Below are 21,737 nucleotides of genomic sequence, written 5' to 3'. Positions count from 1 at the left end.
ATGTGTGCTTTATTTAGTACAAGCAATGATGTGACATCGACCCTTATTTATCACTGACAGCTCTAATTTAGCTTTACTCTCTCTATGCAGCACATTGTACAATTGTCATGCTCTGCTGATTCATTATAACTAATTGAAACTGTAAAAATCACCACTTTTCTTAACCATTCTAAACCTCCAGTTTCTGAAGGGTCAACAGGATTTTCTTGGCATTATATTTGGTAGGTTTATTTATCTATAATATACTTTTACTCCTGAAGGTATTTTTCTGTTGTTGTACTGAAGTGCAGTGTATGATGTGGGTTTTTCATATGACATATGAAGCAGAGGGCAATGCTTTTAAAACTCCAGATGCTCTTTGTCATGAAGGAAGAGTGTGTTTTATGATTTTAACATACATGATATTTAGGAGAGATTGTTGTGAGGTGCTTAGATTCACATGTGACATTTGGTACATATTTTGCTGCAGTATTTATCAGTTCTCAGTGATTTCTTTTTATTAGCAGGTCTTGGATGGAAAAAACCTGCCACCAAAATGTTCCTGATTTGTAATGAGCAATTACAGTCAGTAGGGTTTACAGACCATAACACTTCCTTGACTGAAGAACATAAGGACAGGACTCGCTTGTTTCTTTAATGTAAAGCTGATTTATTTGTTCAGCAGGTGCCACATAACAAGTATTGTGTTGCAGTGTTGTATCAATTGTTGGTTTATAATCATAAACAACCTTAGTGCACATTTCATTATTTGTGTTCATATTCATTAATATGGTTATACTACATTGGATGATTGTGCAGGCAGAGAGTCACCACCAGAGGGCAGTAACAGTACATCACATCCTCACTGTCGCCGGCAAAGTAGAACTTAAAGCTTCAATCCACAACCTCTCCTCCCTCTGATATTTTTATTCCCTCCATGTGAAGGTTATGAGATACTGTAATCAATGCCTTTCTTCTTCTGTGAAATGGTGGTTTTGTGAGGCTGAGCCATAGAAATTTACAGGTGAAGAAAAGCAAGAGAGGAAGGATAGGAGGAAATTAAGGACAAGACGGAAGTAAGGAAGGTATAAAAGTGAGGAAAGAAAACAGTAGATGAGTAGAGGAGAGGAGACGGAGGAGATGAAGAGAAAGGGAGAGGAAAAGGAGAAAATAAACGAGAGAAAGAGCAGATATGAGAGGAGGGTTTCACGCTGGAGAACAGCCAATCCGACACACAGCTGGGGGGCAAACAAAGCCTTCTCGAGGATGATTAGGCAGGGAGGCAATAATGTATATGTGTGTGTAGCTACTGATAGAGGCAGTTCAGAGGCAGAGGGGGATATTTTGGCGCATTGACCAAAATCCTCTTCATGAGAGTGCAGTTTGAGAAACCACAGAGCAAAATAAGTATGTGAAAGACAGATAGTTATTTTGTGTGTGTGTGTGTTTAAATAATTCTGACTCAGTTTTCCCTTTAATACACTTTATTAAAGATGTTTTTTGAGATGGTATGATTCTGTTAAAGTGCCTACTGAAAACCTCCTGGGAAACGTTCCCTTACATCTGGGATTGGTCATACACAGGAGTCACTGGTCACATACAGTACACAGATTACCTTAAATATGATTTATGCAATTGTGCCATTCACATATGGTCCCTAGATACCATAAATACTTTGTTAACATAACTCTTATATAATACTGCCATAGTACACATCCATTTACAATGGAAGAAAGAAAGGTGAACATTGTGCAAAGACACAAACAGGAACTCCTTATATAAGATATTCCATTGAGCTCCCATAACACTGAGAATACAGGTAATATGTTTTACAATTAATATACTATATTACAGTAAATGCATTAGGATTCAGACAGATACAACAATCCTTTCTTCCCAGTCTCGAGAGGAGAGTACATTCTCACATCCTTGTGCTTCTCTCTAAAATAAAAGACCAGCACGACTGCCAGAGGATTATATAGACTTCATTCTTAATCTCACCAGAAGGCCAGTCAGTCATCTCAAAACATTCAGTCAAAAAGACTCACAATCACAGAAAGAAACACACCATAGAAATTGCATCGCAGTCAAGGGTCAATAGGTAACATTTTACAAACACCTATAATCTATAAGAACTTATATATGAAGGACGATGGATTGCTCTGTTCCCGATTCTCTTTCTTTGGCTGACAAAATCACTATAAATAAACTTTACTTAAGTTCCTGTGATTACATTTACAAATGTATTACAATGTAATACACAGAGATACATTTACAAAAAAATACCTGAATCTGCAAACAGTGGAAATGCAATAAATATTTTTTCTTATATAATCAAATATCCATATTTTAACAATGTTAGAAACACATATGGGCATCACATGATTGCATGAAACAGACAACGAGCCAGCGTTTTACAGGTTGTCACAGACGTGGGATCGCTGTAGACATTTAAAATCTTAATCTTAAACTTCTAAGAGGGAAAATATTGCAGACTGTGGATCAGTTGCTGTAGGTTAGCTAAAATCTCTCAGTTTAACACACTTGGTATCTATGGTGTGCACATTAGCTTATTTTTAACACAGTGGCCTAAAGCCTAAAATACATGACAGGATACACTCAGTGTGCCACATGCTCACCTGCACACACACACATACACACACACTGCTTCAGGGGCTCGGACACTGGTTTAGGACAAGTAGGTCGGTGCACTAAAGATTAAATATATATACAGCTGAAAGCACCAATGATTCAATTGTGTGTAGCAAATGTATGATACAGCAGAATAATTTATGATACTTTGTAATATTGTGATCTGTGCTTTTCTCCCTTTCGTTGTTTAATCAGATTCACACACACGCACACACACACACACACACACACACACACACACACACACACACACACACACAGACAAAGACAAACTACATTGGACGAGAAACTAGATTACACATACACACACACACGCCAACACACATAACAAGAATCCACAGCGCACACACACATTAGCGCATGTTTGTTGTACCTGGAGCTTTCAGATACTGGTTTATATATTTTGTCTATAGGAGGAACTATGTGGGACAGAGTTAGTAAGAAACTCAAAGTCTCTCTCATTGCTAGTTTCTCTTCAGCTGGAGAAACAACCAAAATGCTTCAGGCAGAATTAGACCAGACAGAAAGAACCTGAAACACGTCCTATCATTACTCCGTCTGCAGCACTGTGAATGTTTCACCTCACTGGAAATACAACAGACCTCCAGGCAGCAGTGATGGCCGAGGCCTACAGGTCATGACCCATCCTCTCAATCTCATCGATGAGGAAGTCGATGTCAGACTGGGTGGCCGCGGGGTTGGAGACGACCATGCGGAAGAAGTTGACTTTATTGCCCTGAGGCTGGTAGCCCACCATGGTGGTCCCGGACTCCATCATCATGGCCTTGATCTTTGGCGCCACCTGGTGGAGATAGTAATAGTTGTAAGAACATCGTCCATCGGGTGCATGATTGAAAAGATGGTGTAAATGTGAATGCCGATGGGCAGAAATGACAGGTGTTGTACCCTGTGGAGTTTTTCTCGCCGCTCATCGCCGTCTGGCATTCCTCTCAGGCTGGGCGGTATGTACCAGAAACAAACGTTGGTGTGCTGGGGCTACGGACAGAAATGAACAATTAACTCAATTTATAAACACACAGCATATGATTTTTTTTTTTCATTTACACCAAACAAAAAGAAAATAAAGAAGGATGGAGGTATTGGAAAGAGAAATACTGTAACAGGGTTAAAGGTCCCATATTGTATAAAGGTAGATGTCCATGCCATTTTTTATTATAAAGCAGGTCTCGGTTCTATATCGATACTGGGAAAGTATCAAAGCCTCAGTCCACAGAGAAATACACAAAGCCTGTATTCAGACACTGAGCCTTATAACAAGCTGTCAGGACTTCTGTAACTTTGTGATGTCACAACAAAGCAGTCACCACCCTCAGCCACGCCCCTTTTTCTGAGTGTTTACCTGAAATCTTCTATAATTTTATTGGATTACTTTAAAAACAGTCAGCCAATCAGAAGAGAGGCTCAGAGCCTCCTCTCTTCTGATTGGCTCACCTATCTGTTGTTACTAGAGCTCCAGAGAGAAGCCTGAGAGAGGAGATGTAAAACTACACTTTTTGGTTCTTAAAACCACAAATATATCTCTTATGTATCAACACACTAAATTAACATAATTTTAATTACAGCTCATGAAATGAAATGTGTTCTTGTTGGTTAATTCCCCAAAATATTTTTCTGTCATGCTGGTATTAAACAAAAAAGATATAATATTGAATTTTCCTTAGTGTTTCATTTCACATTGATAGAATAGAAAATTAGAGAAGCTCACCACTCCATCAAACACCATCTCATATCCCTCTCTGTTCTTGATCTTGTTGTACAGGTACTGAGACAGGTCCAAACACTTGTCAATGTGCTGCTCAAACCCGATGGTGCCCTGCAGCGGGAAAAAGTTGGAACAAAAAACACTGAGTATAAACCTATAGCATGTGTTCGGATTAACACAACGAAGGTTAAAGACAGTTTTACACGTTGGTTAAAGAACAATTTACAGTTTGGCCGATATACGTGTGTATATGTGTCACGCCATCTCACCTTGGCCTTCCACATGAGCCAGAACTTGAAGATGTCGACGTGTCGACCGCACTGGATGGCTTTGTCCCCTGTGTCGTACGTGACGTCATACTGTTTGTCTGGTTGGAACAGGTAGCCAGCGCACATGGAGTTACAGCCTGCCATGATTCCCTACAGACGAACACAAAGTCCACACTGTGTTTCACCTTTTCTCCATCCACTCTTCTGCTCAGGGCATGTTAGCACAAGGTAAAACTTAATGGACTGCTAGTACCAAGAGAAACTGTGTGTGTGTGTGTGTGTGTGTGTGTGTGTGTGTGTGTGTGTGTGTGTGTGTGTGTTATTACTGTACCTTCTCTCTGACCAGGATGGCAGAGCACTGTAGAGGCACGCCCATCATCTTGTGCGGGTTCCACGTGACAGAGTTTGCCCTGTGAGTTTAATATATGTGTTAATTGCACTGATGTAGATTCACAGAGAGTTTCCTTTAAACAACAGTCCATCTATCACTGTGTACTAACCTCTCGACTCCACTCAGCTTATGGCGATGCTTCCTGGACATCAGCAGTCCACCACCCCACGCTCCCTGAGGATGCAAGACAGTTAGTGTTACATAAGGCTACACAGACAAGGACATAGTATCCCCTGATAGAACTGCTTCTATGAAAATACTACAGCTACTGACCCTGTGTCAGCTACTTACATCAACATGGAGCCACAAGTTGTACTTCTCACAGATGTCAGCGATTTCATTGATGGGGTCAAATGCACCGTACACAGTTGAACCAGCGGTGGCATTCACAAACAACGGCACGTACCCCTGCAGAATCACCACACGAACACAACTTAGAGGGACAGAAACTTGGTAAGAGAGGGGAAATAAATGAAAGCAAAAGAAAATAAGAAAGATACCGACCTTCTGTTTAGCATCAATGATCTTGGCCTCCAGATCTGCAGGAATGACTCTCCCCCTGAAAGAGTGCAGAGCAGTGCATGTGTATCATGACTCTATGACACTGTTTTTACACAGTTTCTATACTGATTGTGGCGTTAAATTTCTAATGCGGATCCCGTACCTCTCATCTGTGCTCAGCAGAATCACATTCTCAGTGCCAAAGCCCAGAGCAGCTCCTGCCTTCTTTATGGAGTAGTGGCTCTGAGGGGAACACACATTAGGACAATAATTCATTAGCCCATGAAATAACAGCTAAATTCAAGCAGAGTAGAGATTTGTGAGCTAACTGCTACATGAGCTTTTGTCTTACTGGCTGATATGTTGTCAACTGTGCAGCTCATTATAGACACAAGTAGATGTGATAAAAGCAAAACGAATCCTTAAAAATAGTAATTGCCTTGATTCAGATAGACCTACTGATTACTACAGGACTTTTTCAATGGCCTCAATCTACAGTCAGTGAAGCATGGCGCCTACTTTATGAGAATATTTAAAGGTCCCATATTGTATCAAGCAGATTTCCATGTCTTTTTTTTTTTTTATTATAAAGCAGGTCTAGGTTCTATATTAATACTGTGAGAGAATCAAAGCCTCAGTCCACAGAGAAATGTACACAGCCTGTATTCAGAAACTGAGCCTTAATACGAGCCATAAGGACTTCTGTAACTTTGTGATGTCACGACAAAGCAGTCACCGCCCTCAGCCACGCCCCAAGCCCCGCCATCTAACCTTGCAGGATTTGGTTTCTCTGAGTGTTTTACCTGAAATCTGCCAACAGGTCAGTGAGCCAATCAGAGGAGAGGCTCTGAGTGTACTCTCTTCTGATTGGCTCACTGACCTGTTGTCACTAGAGCTCCAGAGAGAAGCCTGAGAGAGGAGATGTGGTTCTTAAAATCACAAATATATCTTCTTATGGGTCAGTGTGTGTGTGTGTGTGTGTGTGTGTGTGTGTGTGTGTGTGTGTGTGTGTGTGTGTGTGTGTGTGTCTGTTCATGGTGACCTACATGTTCAGATGTGAAGAGGACAAGCCGGGGAGCAGCAGACATGCCCTTGGTCTTGACCTCTGGGAAATACTTGTAACGTGCGATCATGACACTGTACATGTTGGAGATAGCGCCCCCTGTTGAGTAGAGACAGAAACATCAGCACCACGGACAGCAGAACGCACACAACTGCAGTATTATTACCAAAACTGATACGACTCAGTAGTCTTCATGTTTACTGAAAAGTAACTATATTATAATACATGGAAATGGATGCTGTTATAATAGACCAACCTGGTGAAAAGAGTCCATCTCCCTCTCCGTCTGGCCAACCAATCATCTCTCTCATTTTCTTCAAAGTCAGCTGCTCCATCAACACGAACACCGGAGCGATCTCGTAGGTGAACCTGTCAATCATGTCGCAGAACTGATGAATATAACATGTCATTCAACATCACTGCAACAGATGAGCTATTAACAACTGCTTTGCACTTTGCACTTTGCACTTGCAGATTAGAAAATCCAAATACACTCGCACCACACACACACAAACACACACACACACACACACACACACACACACACACACACACACACACACACACACACACACTGGTTTTTCATTAGCTCTGTTATAATTCCATCCACAGAGCACAAACTGGAGCTTGTGCTGACTGGGCTAATTAAAAAGTGTCTGATAGGAGTTGAGCAGCAAACATTAATATTCAAATGCCTCCTAAAATCACTCAGTAGTTTAATTAAAGCACACAAAGCTCTGATGGCTATCTGTCAGTCCCGCCAATCTCAGTGGCGAGCCTGAATGGGGCTGATTTGATGGCTGAGAGGACGTGAATGTGTGTCTGTGTGTGAGTGTGTGTGAGAGAAGAAGACAGGAAGAGAGAGTGTTTTAAAGAGATAACAGCCTCTGCTGGCCCCAAAATACAGGAACTGAGGAAGAGAGCAGGATTATTAATTTTATTCTGTCATTACAAGAAAGGAAAAGATTAAAAGACAGAAAATAATCTTCAAAACACAAGAAGAAGAGAGACAGAAAACAGCTTTTAAAAAGCGGTAGCTGTGTGTCTAACCTCTCGACAAAAGATAAAATGACTGGTGGCTCTATAGAAAACCCAAGAACAAAACTAAAAGTAGATAAAGTAGGTTAAATGTGTCACAGAGAGCTTGAGCTTTTGCTCTCTTTGCTAACTGACAGGCCGTCTCACCACCTCCCACACACACCCTTAGGACTGATCCCTGTTTACCCTTCTTCTAATGAGGCCAGTTACACAACACTCCTCCACTTCCATCAGCCACCACCATCTAAAACAACATTATCTCCTCTCCTCTTCAGTTCCTCTCGTTCCTTTTCTTTTCTTTTTTTTTACAAGTAGGTATCTAAACAAGGACTGAAGCATTTTGTAGTTAGGGTAGAAAGGAGGGGAGATAAAAGCTGTGAGGACGGGGGGCTGTGGGGAAACAATGCACTGAAGGAAATTGTGACAGAGGACAACAAAAGAAGAGGAGGGGAGGATGTGGAAGCAGAGCGAGGAACACGCACAGAGAACAAAACAAGACAACAATACGAAAAGAAGAAGCAGAAAATGAGAGAAAAAAGAAAAGAGAGCGACAGCCATGGTTGAAGACAAAAAGAGAAACATAAAGATGAAGAAAAATAGATGACAGAGACATTTTTCTTGTGTAATTATGCCCGGTGAGGACGAGCCCACGGGATGAATTTGATTGGAACATTAGCTTCTAGTCAATACACCGGACCAGATTATGACTGCTGGGCTTTGACCATGAACAGCCACAACAGGAGATAAAATCACACAGAAGACAAAATGTCTCACTCCGCAGCCTCTCACTGCCCTAATTTCAGAAATATCATATTGCTTTAGATGTTGGAATTATGGTTCATATAAGGAGCTCAAAAATATCTAATATCCTGGATTTCTCACTCTCATTTTCTCTTAAAATTCATGCCAGCCACATCAGAAAAAGAACCAAACCAGTGCACCTTTTTAAAATTCTCCTTCTCTCTGTGAGTCATTTCACGCTGTAATGACAATAATGGTGATCATTATCACAATCAGAGCCAATCATTGGTCTTTTCAGGGTGAAAATTACCCCTCAGTCACCTGCCTCTCTCCGGGGACAACCTCTAAATGCCCTTATTATCATCATCAAGGGCACTCAATGTGTATGAGTCTGTGTTTGAATGCGTGTGTGCGTGTGTCTCTATGTGACTAACCCTCTGACCCCCAACCACGCTCTGCTCTCAGCCTCTAAAAGGACCACTGAGTCAGTCTGTATCCACAGGGACAATAGAGCCAGAATGAGCACTCCGCGGGGAGCTGCAGCAGTCAGTTTCCACAGTGTGACAGGGTTTTCTGTGCAGCCGGAGGACATTGTGTGTCAGTGTGGGGCCCAGCTGGCCTATCTGCTAAGACCAGCTCACAATGAGCCTGCAGTCAATGGACTGGAAACCTTAGCTGCTGTATCTGGGACAGCCAGAGCTGGTGTGTGTGTGTGTGTGTGTGTGTGTGTGTGTGTGAGAGTCATTATGAAAGCGTACATGAGTGTGTGTGTGTGTGTGTGTGTGTGAATTGAATGGCCCTGTCTCTTGGGGCATGCTTCCAACCAGGAGATGAGATGGGAAAGTTTTTCCTAAGAGGGGGTGGGTTCCTGAGCTAATGTTTTGAGAAATGGGATAAATTAAGTGTCTCAATTTTTCTTCAGCTTTTGGTTTATTATCCTTAGTAGAAAAGACAGTGGCCACAACAGTTAGGACAATACTGAATACCCATTTCATGTATATGGACTTGGGTCTATTGTCTTCTTCCCACTGTTTATTCTGTGCAATGCATCGGTCCCGCTGTCTTTGCAGATCCACGTCAGATTGTACTGTGAAACTCTGGGATGTCAACACGTCTCTACATCAGTGTCGTCAAGGCAAACTGCAGATTTGTTGTATTTAAGTGACTGATTCTGCTTTGGATCTTTATCCAAATTGTTGTTATGTGAGTTTTCTTGTCTTCTGTCTGTCTGTAACTCAGTGACTGTGACACGTGTCATGACCCTGTCATGCTCTGATTTTTCATACATAAGAGATCTGAGATAGTTAATCAATTGATTGATTTTTTTTTTTTTTTTTTTTATGGAAAAATGCCCAAAATTCCCTCGTTTCAGAATCTAAATTGTTGAGGATGTGTTGCTTTTTGTCTCATTTAGTAATAAAGGGAGTATTTACAGGTTTTGGACTGTTGGTCAGACAAAGCAAAACATTTGATGATGTCATCATAGGCTTTAGGAAATTGTGACATTTTATAAATGGAACAAATAATCTTAATCTTAATCTTGATCAAGAAAATAATTGGAAGATTCATTGATAATGAAAATAATCATTAGTTGCAGCCTTAGCTCAGAGTGAGGAAATCAACGTAAATGACAGATTTATTCATTCCTCCACTCAGAATAATTTGACAGAGCAGTTTTACTATGTGTGTAATGTGTGTGTAATGTGTGTGTTCAGATATTGTAAAGTAGTTTTATTATGATGTTTCTCATTCTATTCTTGTGATCACAGAGTTATATCTTATTTACAGCATGTGTCTGAGTGTGTGTGTGTGTGTGTGTGTGTGTGTGTGTGTGTGTGTGATGTTGATGTGTTTGGTGCCCTCTATCAGACTGGGCCACCATGTAACTGTGAGCTGAGATCAATATGCAATCTAACCACCCCTGGGGCTGGGCTGCTTCCGATATACAGTACACAGTGGCAGCCCACCGTCTGTCAACACAAAGTCTCTACAGGACCAACTAAACACTTTATATAACTGCCCCCAGAGGAAGTGGTAACCAATGGTGGAGTGAGCTGAGGGGAAACACCATAAGCGTCTTCCATAATGACTGTATATGATGATGACTGGGACCTATTTCCTGTGTCCTACAAACAGGAAATCTCAGAGGTGTTCCCCCTGTATAGATAACTGTGTCACACAAACAAAGGGAGCAGCGTACTGTAGGACTTACATGTTGGTGTTAGCGGTGGAGGTGAGCCACTCTCCGGCCAGACCAATGATGTCCAGACCAGAAGACAGCTGGTTGAAAAAGCGTGGGTGACCTAAACATAAAAAACATACACATCCTGTCTTAATAGGAGAATTGTGATTTTTATAAATAGAAACAAATAAGAAAGACTTTATGAAGCATACTGTATAATAACTACAAAGCTGCTGGGTAAAGCTGGCCACATAAATCTAGCTGTGAAAGTCTAATAATTCAAAAACAATATGAGCAGCATCAAGAAACAGTTCTTCATTTCAGTATTCGTAATCATTTTGGTTTCATTTTGTATCCCCTTGGTCAACCATGAAACCTGAGGGATCTGACATAGCCTGTTCAGTGCACCATAATTACACTGGTAACAAGGCTGTGTGACAGCCATTTAGACTCTGAGGTGCTTGCACACACAATAGGCCTGGAGCCTAAATGCAGTCATGGATATATAAGCACCTTGTGGATGTAATGTTGTGTGCCTCATATATAATATAACTCATAATATGTAAGCTTTATTGAGTTACTTTTAAAACAAGAATACTAAATAAGAAAAAAAACAATCTAATATTGTGCCTATTTTAAATAAACTGACGAGAAGAAAAGAAAAATGAGCTCCGTGTTTCAGCACCGCGGACAGCTCCTCCAGTCAGATCTCACGGAGAGAGAAAAAGAAAACACGTATGAAAAGTGTTGAGTTGTGGACACAGTGGAAACTGCTTCATATATAAACCCCAAGAGACAGTTTGAGTGCTGTCGTTTTTAACAGCTTGAAACAGGCCGTGTTAGGATCCCCCCTCAGGCGACACTCGCTTTAATAAGTCGAGGGGAAAGAAAAGGAGGATGTCAACTGAATTACCAGGGGGACAATAAATAAAGCAGTCATCGTAATAAGCTGTATACTATCTGAAAAACAGCTTCTTCCTTAATGATTTGTGTTGAATTCACCTCTGCACAGTAAAACTGTCAGTATTAATTTACATGAAAGAGATAAAACGAACACGTTTTTTTTGTCAATTATAGCTACTCATAGATTATAGGACTATTATTGGAGATGTAAATATAAAATTACTGTAAAGCAATTTTCGAGCTCGAATATTATATTTTGTTTTGAATAATAATGTGTATATGACTATATGTTGGTATGAAATGAAATAAATAAATAATGCCTACTTTAACCGAGAGAGTAAAAAGGTTAATTGCCTTTTGTCTCCATACTGTCCTTTTGCTATTTAAAATAACACACGACACTATATGAATTATTCAAAAGGCCACAGTTGAAGTGATTTTTCCCAACCCATCCCAGGTACAGCTCTGCGTTGAAGGTGCCCTGTCCTACCTGTCCGGACGCCATATTTGAGCGTGTCCCTGCAGTCCACCAGGATCTGCTCCAGGGACTCGGGCTGCTCGGACAGCTCCAGGTTGAAGCCCTCCATGCCCTCCAGCAGCTGGTGAGGGTGGTGGAAGTCCAGCACCTTGGTGGAGCGGTCGAAGGTTTTCTTGACGTAGTTAGTGAGGATGTCGACCACCTCCAGCAAAAACTGTATGGTGGGCTCTTCTCCATTTTTGGCGGGCAGCAGGTCTAAGAGGTGAGGGGACAGGCGGTGGAAATTCAGGCTGGGTGTTGAATATAAACACCGGGCCTGTACTGGAGGCCTCCTACTGCCAAAGTAAGAATCTCTCGGCATTTAATCATTAGAGACATTGGCATTTATTCATTTCTACGGGGTTTTTACGTTGGTCTAATATACTAGCCTAATTATTCTGGTCGAATAAGGTCATATTTATAATATAGGATGCGAGGAGCCTAATCTCATGAGTAACAGCTCCTTATATGGTCATAAATTCTGGTTCATCGATTTTACAACCTCTTAACAATTAATACTCATTACAGACTTTACAGAAAGAACATTAGGATAATCTCCCTGAAGTAAAAAGTGGTGTATGAGTTATTGTTTTTAATTTTCAGTGCCAAAAAAAATCATATATCCCAACCCAGCATACGTTTTTAACACTAAAGCTGCTCAATCCCGGGATTCTGCTTCTTTTTCCAGATATTGGCCCAATTATCTATATATACAGTATATATATATATATACACACACATAATTGGATATATATTGATAAATGAATACTATATATATAGGCCTTTATCAATATAAGAGGCTAAGAATGTCGCAGCTTACATTATCAATAAAAGGATAACAGTGAAAAAACTGAAGACATTCTGGATCTTTTCGCCTTTAAAACCTTTATCTTGACAAAAAGCACCGGAAGTCAATTAAATTTGAAATAACGAGCCTTTAGTAAAGCATTAGATATTAGCATTGTTCTTTTTTCACGTAGCTGGGTTTGGTGAAATAGCTCAGGTGTAGCTCTCACCTCTGGCGAACAGGTTGGAGAAGTCGGTCTCGGTGTGACGGAAGCGCGCGTCCCTGTCACTGTTGTCGCACGAGAGCAAGTTCTTCTGGCCCGCGAGCCTCCCCTTCTCCTCCAGACTGTTGTTCTTCTGCAGGAACCCTAGGGTGTTACACGGCGGAGGGCAGGAGTTATCACCAAACATCTCCATCCCACACACAAAGAAAAAGACGAAATTATGGGAACAAAACAGATGCAAATTAAATTAAAAAAAAATAATAATAATAAATAAATAAATAAAAGAGATGCTATTATAAGGCTAATTAATGTCCAAATATTTATAAATATGAAGGTGGTAAGGCAGCTTTTGAAAAAATATCCGTTTTAAATAAAGTCAGCTCCTAATTCTCTTAATTCTTTCATCACAATGCGTTTATGGTGGAGGCCAAATTTATATAAGCCTCATATGAACACACACACACACGCACACACACACAGACACACGCACACACGCACACACAAGCAAGAGGCGTTGGGGTGATCACCCCACCCTGTGACATCACAACCACACCCCGGTCAGGAAGCACCCTCCTGTCCACACAGACTGTCCGGCTCAGTGAGCAGGACAGCCCGCGGTGATGACCCATGCAGCCAATAAATACACATCACATCCCATAAAGAGGGTTTAATGAAGGATGTACACAGCCCTGCGGCAGTCTGCCTGTAGTGTATGTGTTGAACACCATGATCGATCAGTGCTCTGCATATAGGCCCTCTGCATCTGCAGAGAAATGTTTGGGCCTAATTGTGCGCAAAACAAGTGGAAGTGACACCATGATCTGTAAGCTATGAAATATAATGTCTCTTATATTTTCACTCGAAACTCTATAATATCTTCTTCATTAAATCCCAAATGGCATGATTCAAAATCAATATCTGAGAACCTCATATAGAAATATCATAGAAATATTTCCATCCCATTTCCAGTCCATTAAAATGTCATTTAGACCAATCAAAGTCTACTGGTCAATTTCTCATTCTCAGAAATGGCAATATCAAACATATTCGATCCTTTGGTCTTAATTGATTTCTGCCATAACAAACAGGCCAATAACATCCTGTAAGAATGGATCATGTCTGCACGGCATTCATCTCCAGCTGTGTAGGTGCAAAATATTATCCATGGATTTTCATTTTTAAGTCACTGAAAGAAACAGATTCCTTCAAATGGAGAAGTAAACACGCCTTCCCTGCCACGTCACATCCGCCTCTCACAGTGAGACGGTAAGGCTGCACTGATTGGCATTCAGATAAATGTCACTCAAGAAATATGTGAACGATGAAAACACTCCATTTAATTTAAAGGACGGTCTCGGCTTTAAACCCCATATTTCCAGGCTTGTCTTGTGGATTTTCCTCCTACTGATGAAATGGAAAAGGCACGGGGGGGTTCAGGGTCTGATCCGGGGCTCTCATCACCAGACCTACAGGCTAATGTCCATTGACCTTTAGAAGATGGGAACGTACAGTGACAGTCGTGGATGGCCCTGCTCTGTAAACAGCCTGTATCACGGCCTATTGCAGAAGGCCTCAACACGGGTAAAAGAAAAAAAAAATTTATAACAGCGAGATGATGATGAAAATTTAAAAAGCAAAAGAGGCGAAACTCACAGCCTCAATACGAAGGATTCACATGGTAATAAAGTCTGTAGGTGACATGTACAGATGCCACAAAAATCACATTCTTCCCAAATATCATTTTTCTAAGATGTGAAATAAGTGAGTGGAACAAATATGGCATTCACCAAGACCCTCCAAAACAACTTACCACAAATCTTCATCCCCAGTTTCCGCGTGCATCCGTGCATCCACGCGTATTCGTTGGCTAAAACAGAATGAACGTTTGAGTTTCTCATGTGCAGGCCGCGGACACAGCGTAGATAGAGGCGGATGATGGATGTAAAGCTGGTGGAGCACAGTGAGCACAGTGGAGGCGTGATGCGCACGGCTCTTGGCCAGGTGTGTGATGCTGAACACTCACAGGTGAGGGCTTTTTTTAAATTTTTAAATCCATATGGAAGGTGTTTACCTTTGTTGACCGAGAATGTACCCACTTTTTTTTTTATTTAGCTATACCACAACACCCTGATCATAAGTGGATGAGTCTTATAACATTTCCGATTTAAGTTTAATCAATAGGGACCAACAGTGGCCCGAGCGGCAGATCCACGCCGGCTCACACACCCAGCCAAGGGGCGGACTGGAATTAACACCCGTGAAATGAGCTCACGGAGGAGGGCAGAAATTAATTGAGTGAAACACAGTATGTGACTGGAGCGAGCTGGTAATGTCTGTGGCCGGGGAGTCTATAGCAGGCTTGATGCAGAAACTTATAGTAGGCTTTAGTGTGCACACGTCATGCACACGCACACACACACACACACACACACACACACACACACACACACACACACACACACACACACACACCCGAGCGTGGACATGCGTGAGCAGAGATGGAGCAGAAGCCAGAGGGAATCAAATGCAGAGCGCACGGCGGCAGCAGAGGCGGAGCGAAGCGGCGAGAGTCGCTACCTGATGGAAAACTTTCAAAACAAAAACAAGTATTTAAATTTACTGAGGCAATTTCACTCTGAGAGAAGCCAGAGAACAGCTCGAGGCGCTGAGGCCAAGACACACACACACACACAGAGATACACACACACACGCACGCACGCACACGCACACGTACACGCAAGTACAGACACTAGAAGCCGCCAGGCGTGAGATGGAGCGTGGCAGAGAGATAATGGCAACATCCAGCAGCAGTATACGAGCAAGTCAGACAAAACAAACATCTTCCTTTTAATGGGCTTTTTTTTTCAGTAGCCTACAAATTCACATTTCGAAATAACTATAAGATGTTTTAAGATAAGAAACATCTATTGAAACCCAAGGGCCACAGATAAATAAAATATTCAAACATATTTAATTTGATAGAGATAAAAAAATATGAAATTAAACTGGCCCTCAGGATCTGTAGACCATTTCCTTTAATACTTGGCTGAAGACAAAAACCTGTAATTATTTCCCAGCGTTGCACTGCAGATGGCTGCTCAAGTGCACTATAATGGAGTCGATATAGTGAATGCAACAAAGGCTTAAAATGATTAATTAACCCATAGGTTCATGTAGGCTTTACCTAAATAGGTTCAGTCATTAAAAAAAAAAAAGAGCAGCATAAAATTTGTCCAACACTAACTCATCTGCAGCCGGGAGGCCTGAAGCATTCAGGAAAACCAAGTAAAAACGAATTATGACAAGAATAAATCATAATAATTAAAAAAATGTAGTTTTTTTTAAAATTTATTTTAGAAAATCTGTCGAAATCGTTTGAAAACTCTTTATTCAAACACAGAAAACTAAAGCGCGGGTGCCAGAAAACAGACCAAAATATTCAAATGAGGATTTATTTTCGATATCAAAATGCATATTTATTCTAAAGACATTATCACTATACGCTCTTGGGTCATTATAAATATCATTGCCTTAATGGCGCATTATTTCTGAGCCACGTCCACCGCTCGGTGCGCGCCGCTGATCCTCCAGACAGCGACAGGCAGCTGTGATGGCTCTGTTTTTAACCGGAATGATTAACGACGGAGCCCACACAGCAAATGGCCCGGGAGAGAGTCGCTTTTATCAGACAGAGAAGGAGGAGAGAGAGAGAGAGAGAGAGAGAGAGAGAGAGAGAGAGAGAGAGAGGGAGAGTCAGACAGAGGCAGGCAGCGGCAGAGAGAGGTGTGTGGGGGTGAACTGGGTTTAAGCCCGTGTGCTGGCAGTAGGTTGCACTGCAGAAGTGTCTCTGAGCAAGGCACCGAGTCCCTGTCTGCTTCGCGGGCTGAAGCCTGGGCGCTCCGGAGAGGAACGGCCCTAACGAGAATTTACCCCCGGGGATCGATGTAGGACATCGGTGTTATTCACAGAGGCAGGAGTGTGATGACCTACTTGTGGACGGAGGTCTTAAATTGGCGGAGTTGGGGTCCTGGTCCCCGCCGCTGGCTCTCGGTTCAGACGTGGCCATCAGTCCTCTATTATCTGATCTCCAGCTGGGAAATAATTCAACTGCAAACAAAACGGTCCACGGTTAGAAATGGCCCGGTCTGTACCGGGCTGTGTATTTGAATGATTGCAGTCAGTTTAATAGGCAGGCCGGGGTCTGATCAGAAACTGATGTTATCCACTGTGCGTCGCCAGGAACGATTTATTCCCGAAGGATATCTGAGTGGGCTGTGAATCAAGGCGCACAATCTGGAGACGATTGCGCGCGACGCACAAGCAAAAAGCACATCAGGATAAATACTTTTGGTGATAACATAATGTCTATTTAGAGATAGCTTCTATATTTCTTCCATTAAATGTCCATTGTATCGGACATTAATCGCCAGATGAATAAAGAGAACAATAAAAGTTACCAGGGAGCTGAATATATAAATAGATTCCCTGGTTACATTAAGTTCTTATGGCTCACTGGAGCAAAACTGTCATTTTTTTCCTCTGATAGTCTTTGGCAAAGCGGCACCAGACCCTTAAAATCTACGAGCGTGTCTGTGATGAACCACAACAAACAAAAGCTGATATTTCTAAGGAAGAAAAACGAGATTAAAACAGACACATTCACCGTGACAGTTATTAAGAGTCTGTATTAGAAAAATCAAATGTATGGATGAAAGAAAAGCTTGACCATCCACATTTTAAACAAGATTGATTTATTAAACAAATATTGATCATATGTAACTATAATGACCACATAGGTTACGTCATTCACCTATTGACTCAGCAATCGACATTTCAATTAAGTTGCGCTTTGAAAAAGCATTTCCCTCACTATCATCACTCAATGTCACCATGATATGAAAGACAGACTAGACAACTAATGAATTCCTTCCGCCACTCACCTGGGACTAATTTCTCTCAAACGACATAGCGAATTATAGCTGATTATTTTTTTTTTCTAATTAATATAATAACATTTTCTCTCAAAAATAACTCCGACGTTATGATCAACAATCACCTGTCCGTCCACAAAGACCTGGATGTGAAGGGCGCAGCTGAAATTAAAAGGAGGCATCTTACCGGCTCACGGGCGCACAGGTTGTCGAGTCCGAGGAAACTATAACTAAATGTTACAATTGCCACCCAAAGGCGCGACAAGAAGCAGTCCAGTGGCGGCGACGGCGGAATACCAACGAGGAGCGCTAATAAAATCCCATCCAGCGGCGCGCAAGTGACCCTTTCTCCCTCAAGAATATTTTTTATTCGTTATTTATATGTGAGGCTCCGGCTGCCCATTGGTCTCTTCACGCAGGCATGAGTCACAGCCTTGCCTCCCTCTGACGACTAATGAAGCTTCCCTGAGCGCTACTGACAGCCACAATCCACTTTAAGAAGCCTAAAAAGCAAAAGGAAAAACACCAGTGACGTGTACCCACCCCTCTCTCTCTGAGTGTGTGTGTGTGTGTGTGTGTGTGTGTGTGTGTGTGTGTCTCCAGGTGTGGGTGGGTGTCACAGGATGGAGGATGGAGACTTGAATGTGAAATAGAAATTGACCTTGGGATGAAAACCCCAGTTTGTTTATGGGCTTTAGTAACAGCAGATATCCACATTCAGAATATCTAATACATCTCTTGGTGTCTGTGACTGGTTCAGTTCCAATGGACCTGTGGAGGCTCCGTGTTTCATGCTATCTATTTAACTGGGTTATCTCACCCAGGATAAAGACATTCTTATAAAAGCACCAAGGGATGGAGGGAGCCGCGTGCACCATCCATGATCCATCCATCCACACTGTAGTATTCACCTTCATGAGATGACAACCCTGCATGCATCATAATTTTTGACCCCCACTCTTTTTATAACCTTGACATGGACAATAACACAGAGACATCAAAGTGAATCCGGCCCGGCGGGCGTTGACTTAGTGTCCTCACTGTCATCCTCACGCCTGTGTACCGGTCGGCTGAATGAGCAGAGACCAGCCATTATGTTCATTCAGCCACTGCAGATGATTATAAAGCTTTTATCAGATGGCGCTCTCATACTTTCTCTTCTCACAAGTCAGGCGTAGAGGCGACTCATAAAGAGAAGCCCTGCCATGTGGTAATAAATCCAAATATCATACAGGATGATAGCACTCCACCAGAACGGATCAGCTGTGTGTGAGTGTGTAACCCTTTAAGAGATGATATATGATGCACATAAAGCTGTTATGTCACAAAATAAATACACAAATAAATAAAAAGCTTGATTGTCAGCTAAAAATTAAAAATGCCTATTATAAAACTTTGAACAAATTGAAAAGTTTGATGCTCATGCAGATGCACTCCCAGATGGAGTTGGTTCATTGTGATAAACAGCTGGTGGCACTTATTTTCCAGTCAGGTGCCGTTACAACATTGAGGAGGAGGAGCGAGTGGATTTATACAGAATACCCGCCTAAAAAAAGATCTGCTTTCAATGTAAGAAAATGACCTAAGCAGTAGATGCAACTTCATTCTCACAGACGTTCTCCTAAATTTTACTCAAGTCAAATGTAGAGTTGAATTAACAAGTTGGTTGAACTAACTTTCTTGGTGTTTAACGAAGGTTGTAATTCATTTTAAGTTTTACAGTTGCTGTATCTCATTGAGTTTGTCCGACTGAAAAAATACCAAGTTCACCAAACATCTGCTGTGTCTTAATTCACGTACATCTGACTCATTTCCATCTCTCATGACACACAAAGGAAAGTAAAAAGTTAATTTGGAAGTCAAGTGAGGGAAGCAGCCGGCAGGTGGGCGACAATTGGAGGAACCTGTTGCGTTCGTCATTTGATTTGAGACAACACTACCCTGTTGAAATTCACGCACTACGACTGAGTAAACTGTGTACATAGTGTACTACGTCTGAGTGAACTGACTGAAGTATCTAATTTGAGATACAGCAATAAAAAATGTTTGTTTTTTTGTGAAATCAAAGTTCAGCTTTCACTATGTTTATTCTTAATTGCTTGAAAAAAGAAATCTGTTGATCAACTAATACTACCAGTCGACTGGTCATCTTAGTTCTACTGACAAAAGTATTAAAGCTGCAGTAATTTATTTCAATGCACATGTTCAAAGCAAACTGAACAAGAGAAGTGAGGCATTTGAAAGCAGACAGTTCTTCAAAAAGACATGCAGTGTTTGCAGTCTGCTGGGACATACTAACTGGCCACAACAAATATTTTATCTGCAGGTGAAATATGAAAAAATAAATAACTGTCAAATCTACAAAATGCACAAAGACTTAGCAGCTCTGTGGATTAAAACATTGAGTATCGTTTTCAAAAAGTAACAAGATACAAGTAACAAAGATCTGTGCGTCTCTGCTGGATCGCTTCGATAGATTTAGGGGCAAATGTGAGAAGGAGGACACGGCTTGTGTCTGTTCACTTGCGCCTCCTCTTTTTCAGCATCATCATCTGATGGTGAAGAAGAGGAGCGAGATGAGGAGGAGCAGCTTGAGCTCTGAGAAGACTCCTCATCACTTCCAGAGTTACCATCATCATCATCACTATCTTCTTCTTCATCATCTTCCTCATTGCTCTGCTCTGCCTCTTGCTCTAGGGGAAAAGGTATTACACATATTCATGGTGTGTTGTGGAATCTGCAGCATGTTTGTGTTTATATGAGGGGGGGGGGGCATGGATAGGGGGCTCTCACCCTCCAGCAGCTTCTTGTGGATCAGTGGGAGAAACTCAGAGGCCTCAGGATTGTCTGGTTCATGGATGAGAACTGGAATGAGGAGAGAAGCGTCACCACTGGCTGACTTCACCGGTGGATGATTTATTGACTGACAGACACAAAGTTGATGGATGCAGGATACTGTACGTACTCATCTGGCACAGCTTGTGGGCCAGCTGAAAGTCTTTGTCCATCAAAGCTCCAAGGAACTGAAACCATAACATCCTCCCCTGAGTTTCTTTTTTTTTTTTTTTTTCTCAAAACATTTGGAAATACACAAAAATCAACAGCTACAGCTGAAGCCATCGTCTCAACAGAGCATCAAATGTGGAATCAATGATGATCATTGGTCACTTTACCTCAATTTTCAGCTCCACTGGGGCCTTAAGGTCTTCATCCTCAGCATCGTCCTCCTTTGTCTGTTCTTCCTCCTCATTTGGCTCATGCATGGAAACAGGTTCAACTGGTGGAGGAGCGTGTGTCCTTCCTCCTGGCAACCATGATCATTGTCATCAGTTTTTCTCTCACTACGTTTCTTACTTTGCATTTTGTTCTACAACAACCAACCTATTCCTGCTGAATCTGACGGCCACGTGTTGCTCGAGTCTTTCATTTTCAGCTCTTCATCAGGTGCTGCAGTCGACTCTGCTGGTTCTTCACCCCTGAAATCATGTTGGAAATTTAAAACTGGATCTGGGGGACGTTTCATTGGTCTAATCACCTACAGTATGATGCTAACTCTGAGTACAGACCTTGGTTTTATGTTGATGGATTCCTTTGGAGAACAAGCTACAAGACAAACAAAGACACACAAGACATTTAATTTTACTTGCAGTGATTTCAAGTCATTTTTTGGCACAGCAGATAGTATATGATGTTAATCACTTGCAAACAGAGCTAGTCTGGTGATATAAAGTAAACAAAACATTAAACTCGCTGTCTGGAGACATGATAAGGAAAAATGACACAGATAGCAAAGAGCATCTCAAGATTATGAAACAATTTAATGCAGGTAATGCAGAG

General features: G+C 41.6%; 2 protein-coding genes across 6 annotated transcripts in view; both read right to left on the bottom strand.

Annotated features, from left to right (window-relative positions):
* Positions 1-1,445: 1,445 nt before the first annotated feature.
* gad1b (glutamate decarboxylase 1b) lies at positions 1,446-18,419 on the bottom strand. 2 transcript variants are annotated; one of them, XM_023421904.2, is made up of 17 exons: positions 18,088-18,419; positions 16,960-17,076; positions 14,780-14,836; positions 12,976-13,113; positions 11,933-12,175; positions 10,570-10,660; positions 6,835-6,947; positions 6,562-6,677; positions 5,679-5,758; positions 5,519-5,573; positions 5,306-5,422; positions 5,124-5,188; positions 4,955-5,033; positions 4,624-4,773; positions 4,358-4,465; positions 3,538-3,627; positions 1,446-3,433 (listed from the first exon to the last, which is right to left on the bottom strand). In XM_023421904.2, the coding sequence occupies exons 2-17, from the start codon at positions 17,033-17,035 to the stop codon at positions 3,260-3,262; spliced, it is 1,752 nt and encodes a 583-aa protein (XP_023277672.1). In that variant the 5' UTR covers positions 17,036-17,076; positions 18,088-18,419; the 3' UTR covers positions 1,446-3,259. The 2 variants fall into 2 exon arrangements, with proteins under 2 accessions (XP_023277672.1, XP_023277673.1); XM_023421905.2 differs by lacking the exon at positions 14,780-14,836 and having other exon boundaries at positions 18,088-18,418.
* A 1,652-nt stretch (positions 18,420-20,071) lies between these two features.
* The window catches only part of erich2 (glutamate-rich 2), a 33,400-nt gene continuing 31,734 nt past the window's right edge, over positions 20,072-21,737 (bottom strand). For all 4 annotated transcript variants that reach the window (XM_087178145.1, XM_023421912.2, XM_087178146.1 and 1 more), the window contains 6 exons: positions 21,467-21,503; positions 21,282-21,376; positions 21,074-21,204; positions 20,866-20,923; positions 20,694-20,765; positions 20,072-20,593 (listed from right to left, as the gene is read on the bottom strand). In XM_087178145.1, coding sequence (XP_087034271.1) covers positions 20,379-20,593; positions 20,694-20,765; positions 20,866-20,923; positions 21,074-21,204; positions 21,282-21,376; positions 21,467-21,503 — 608 coding nt within the window. In that variant the 3' untranslated portion in view covers positions 20,072-20,378. The remainder of the gene's footprint in view (positions 20,594-20,693; positions 20,766-20,865; positions 20,924-21,073; positions 21,205-21,281; positions 21,377-21,466; positions 21,504-21,737) is intronic.

Source organism: Seriola lalandi, unplaced genomic scaffold (assembly GCF_002814215.2).
Source record: "Seriola lalandi dorsalis isolate HSWRI2012SDOR001 ecotype SW California unplaced genomic scaffold, Sedor1 jcf7180002054677, whole genome shotgun sequence".
In the NCBI taxonomy this organism is placed as follows: Eukaryota; Metazoa; Chordata; class Actinopteri; order Carangiformes; family Carangidae; genus Seriola; species Seriola lalandi.
The sequence above is the reverse complement of the archived record's forward strand: the minus strand, read 5'-3'. Positions and strand labels throughout refer to the sequence as shown.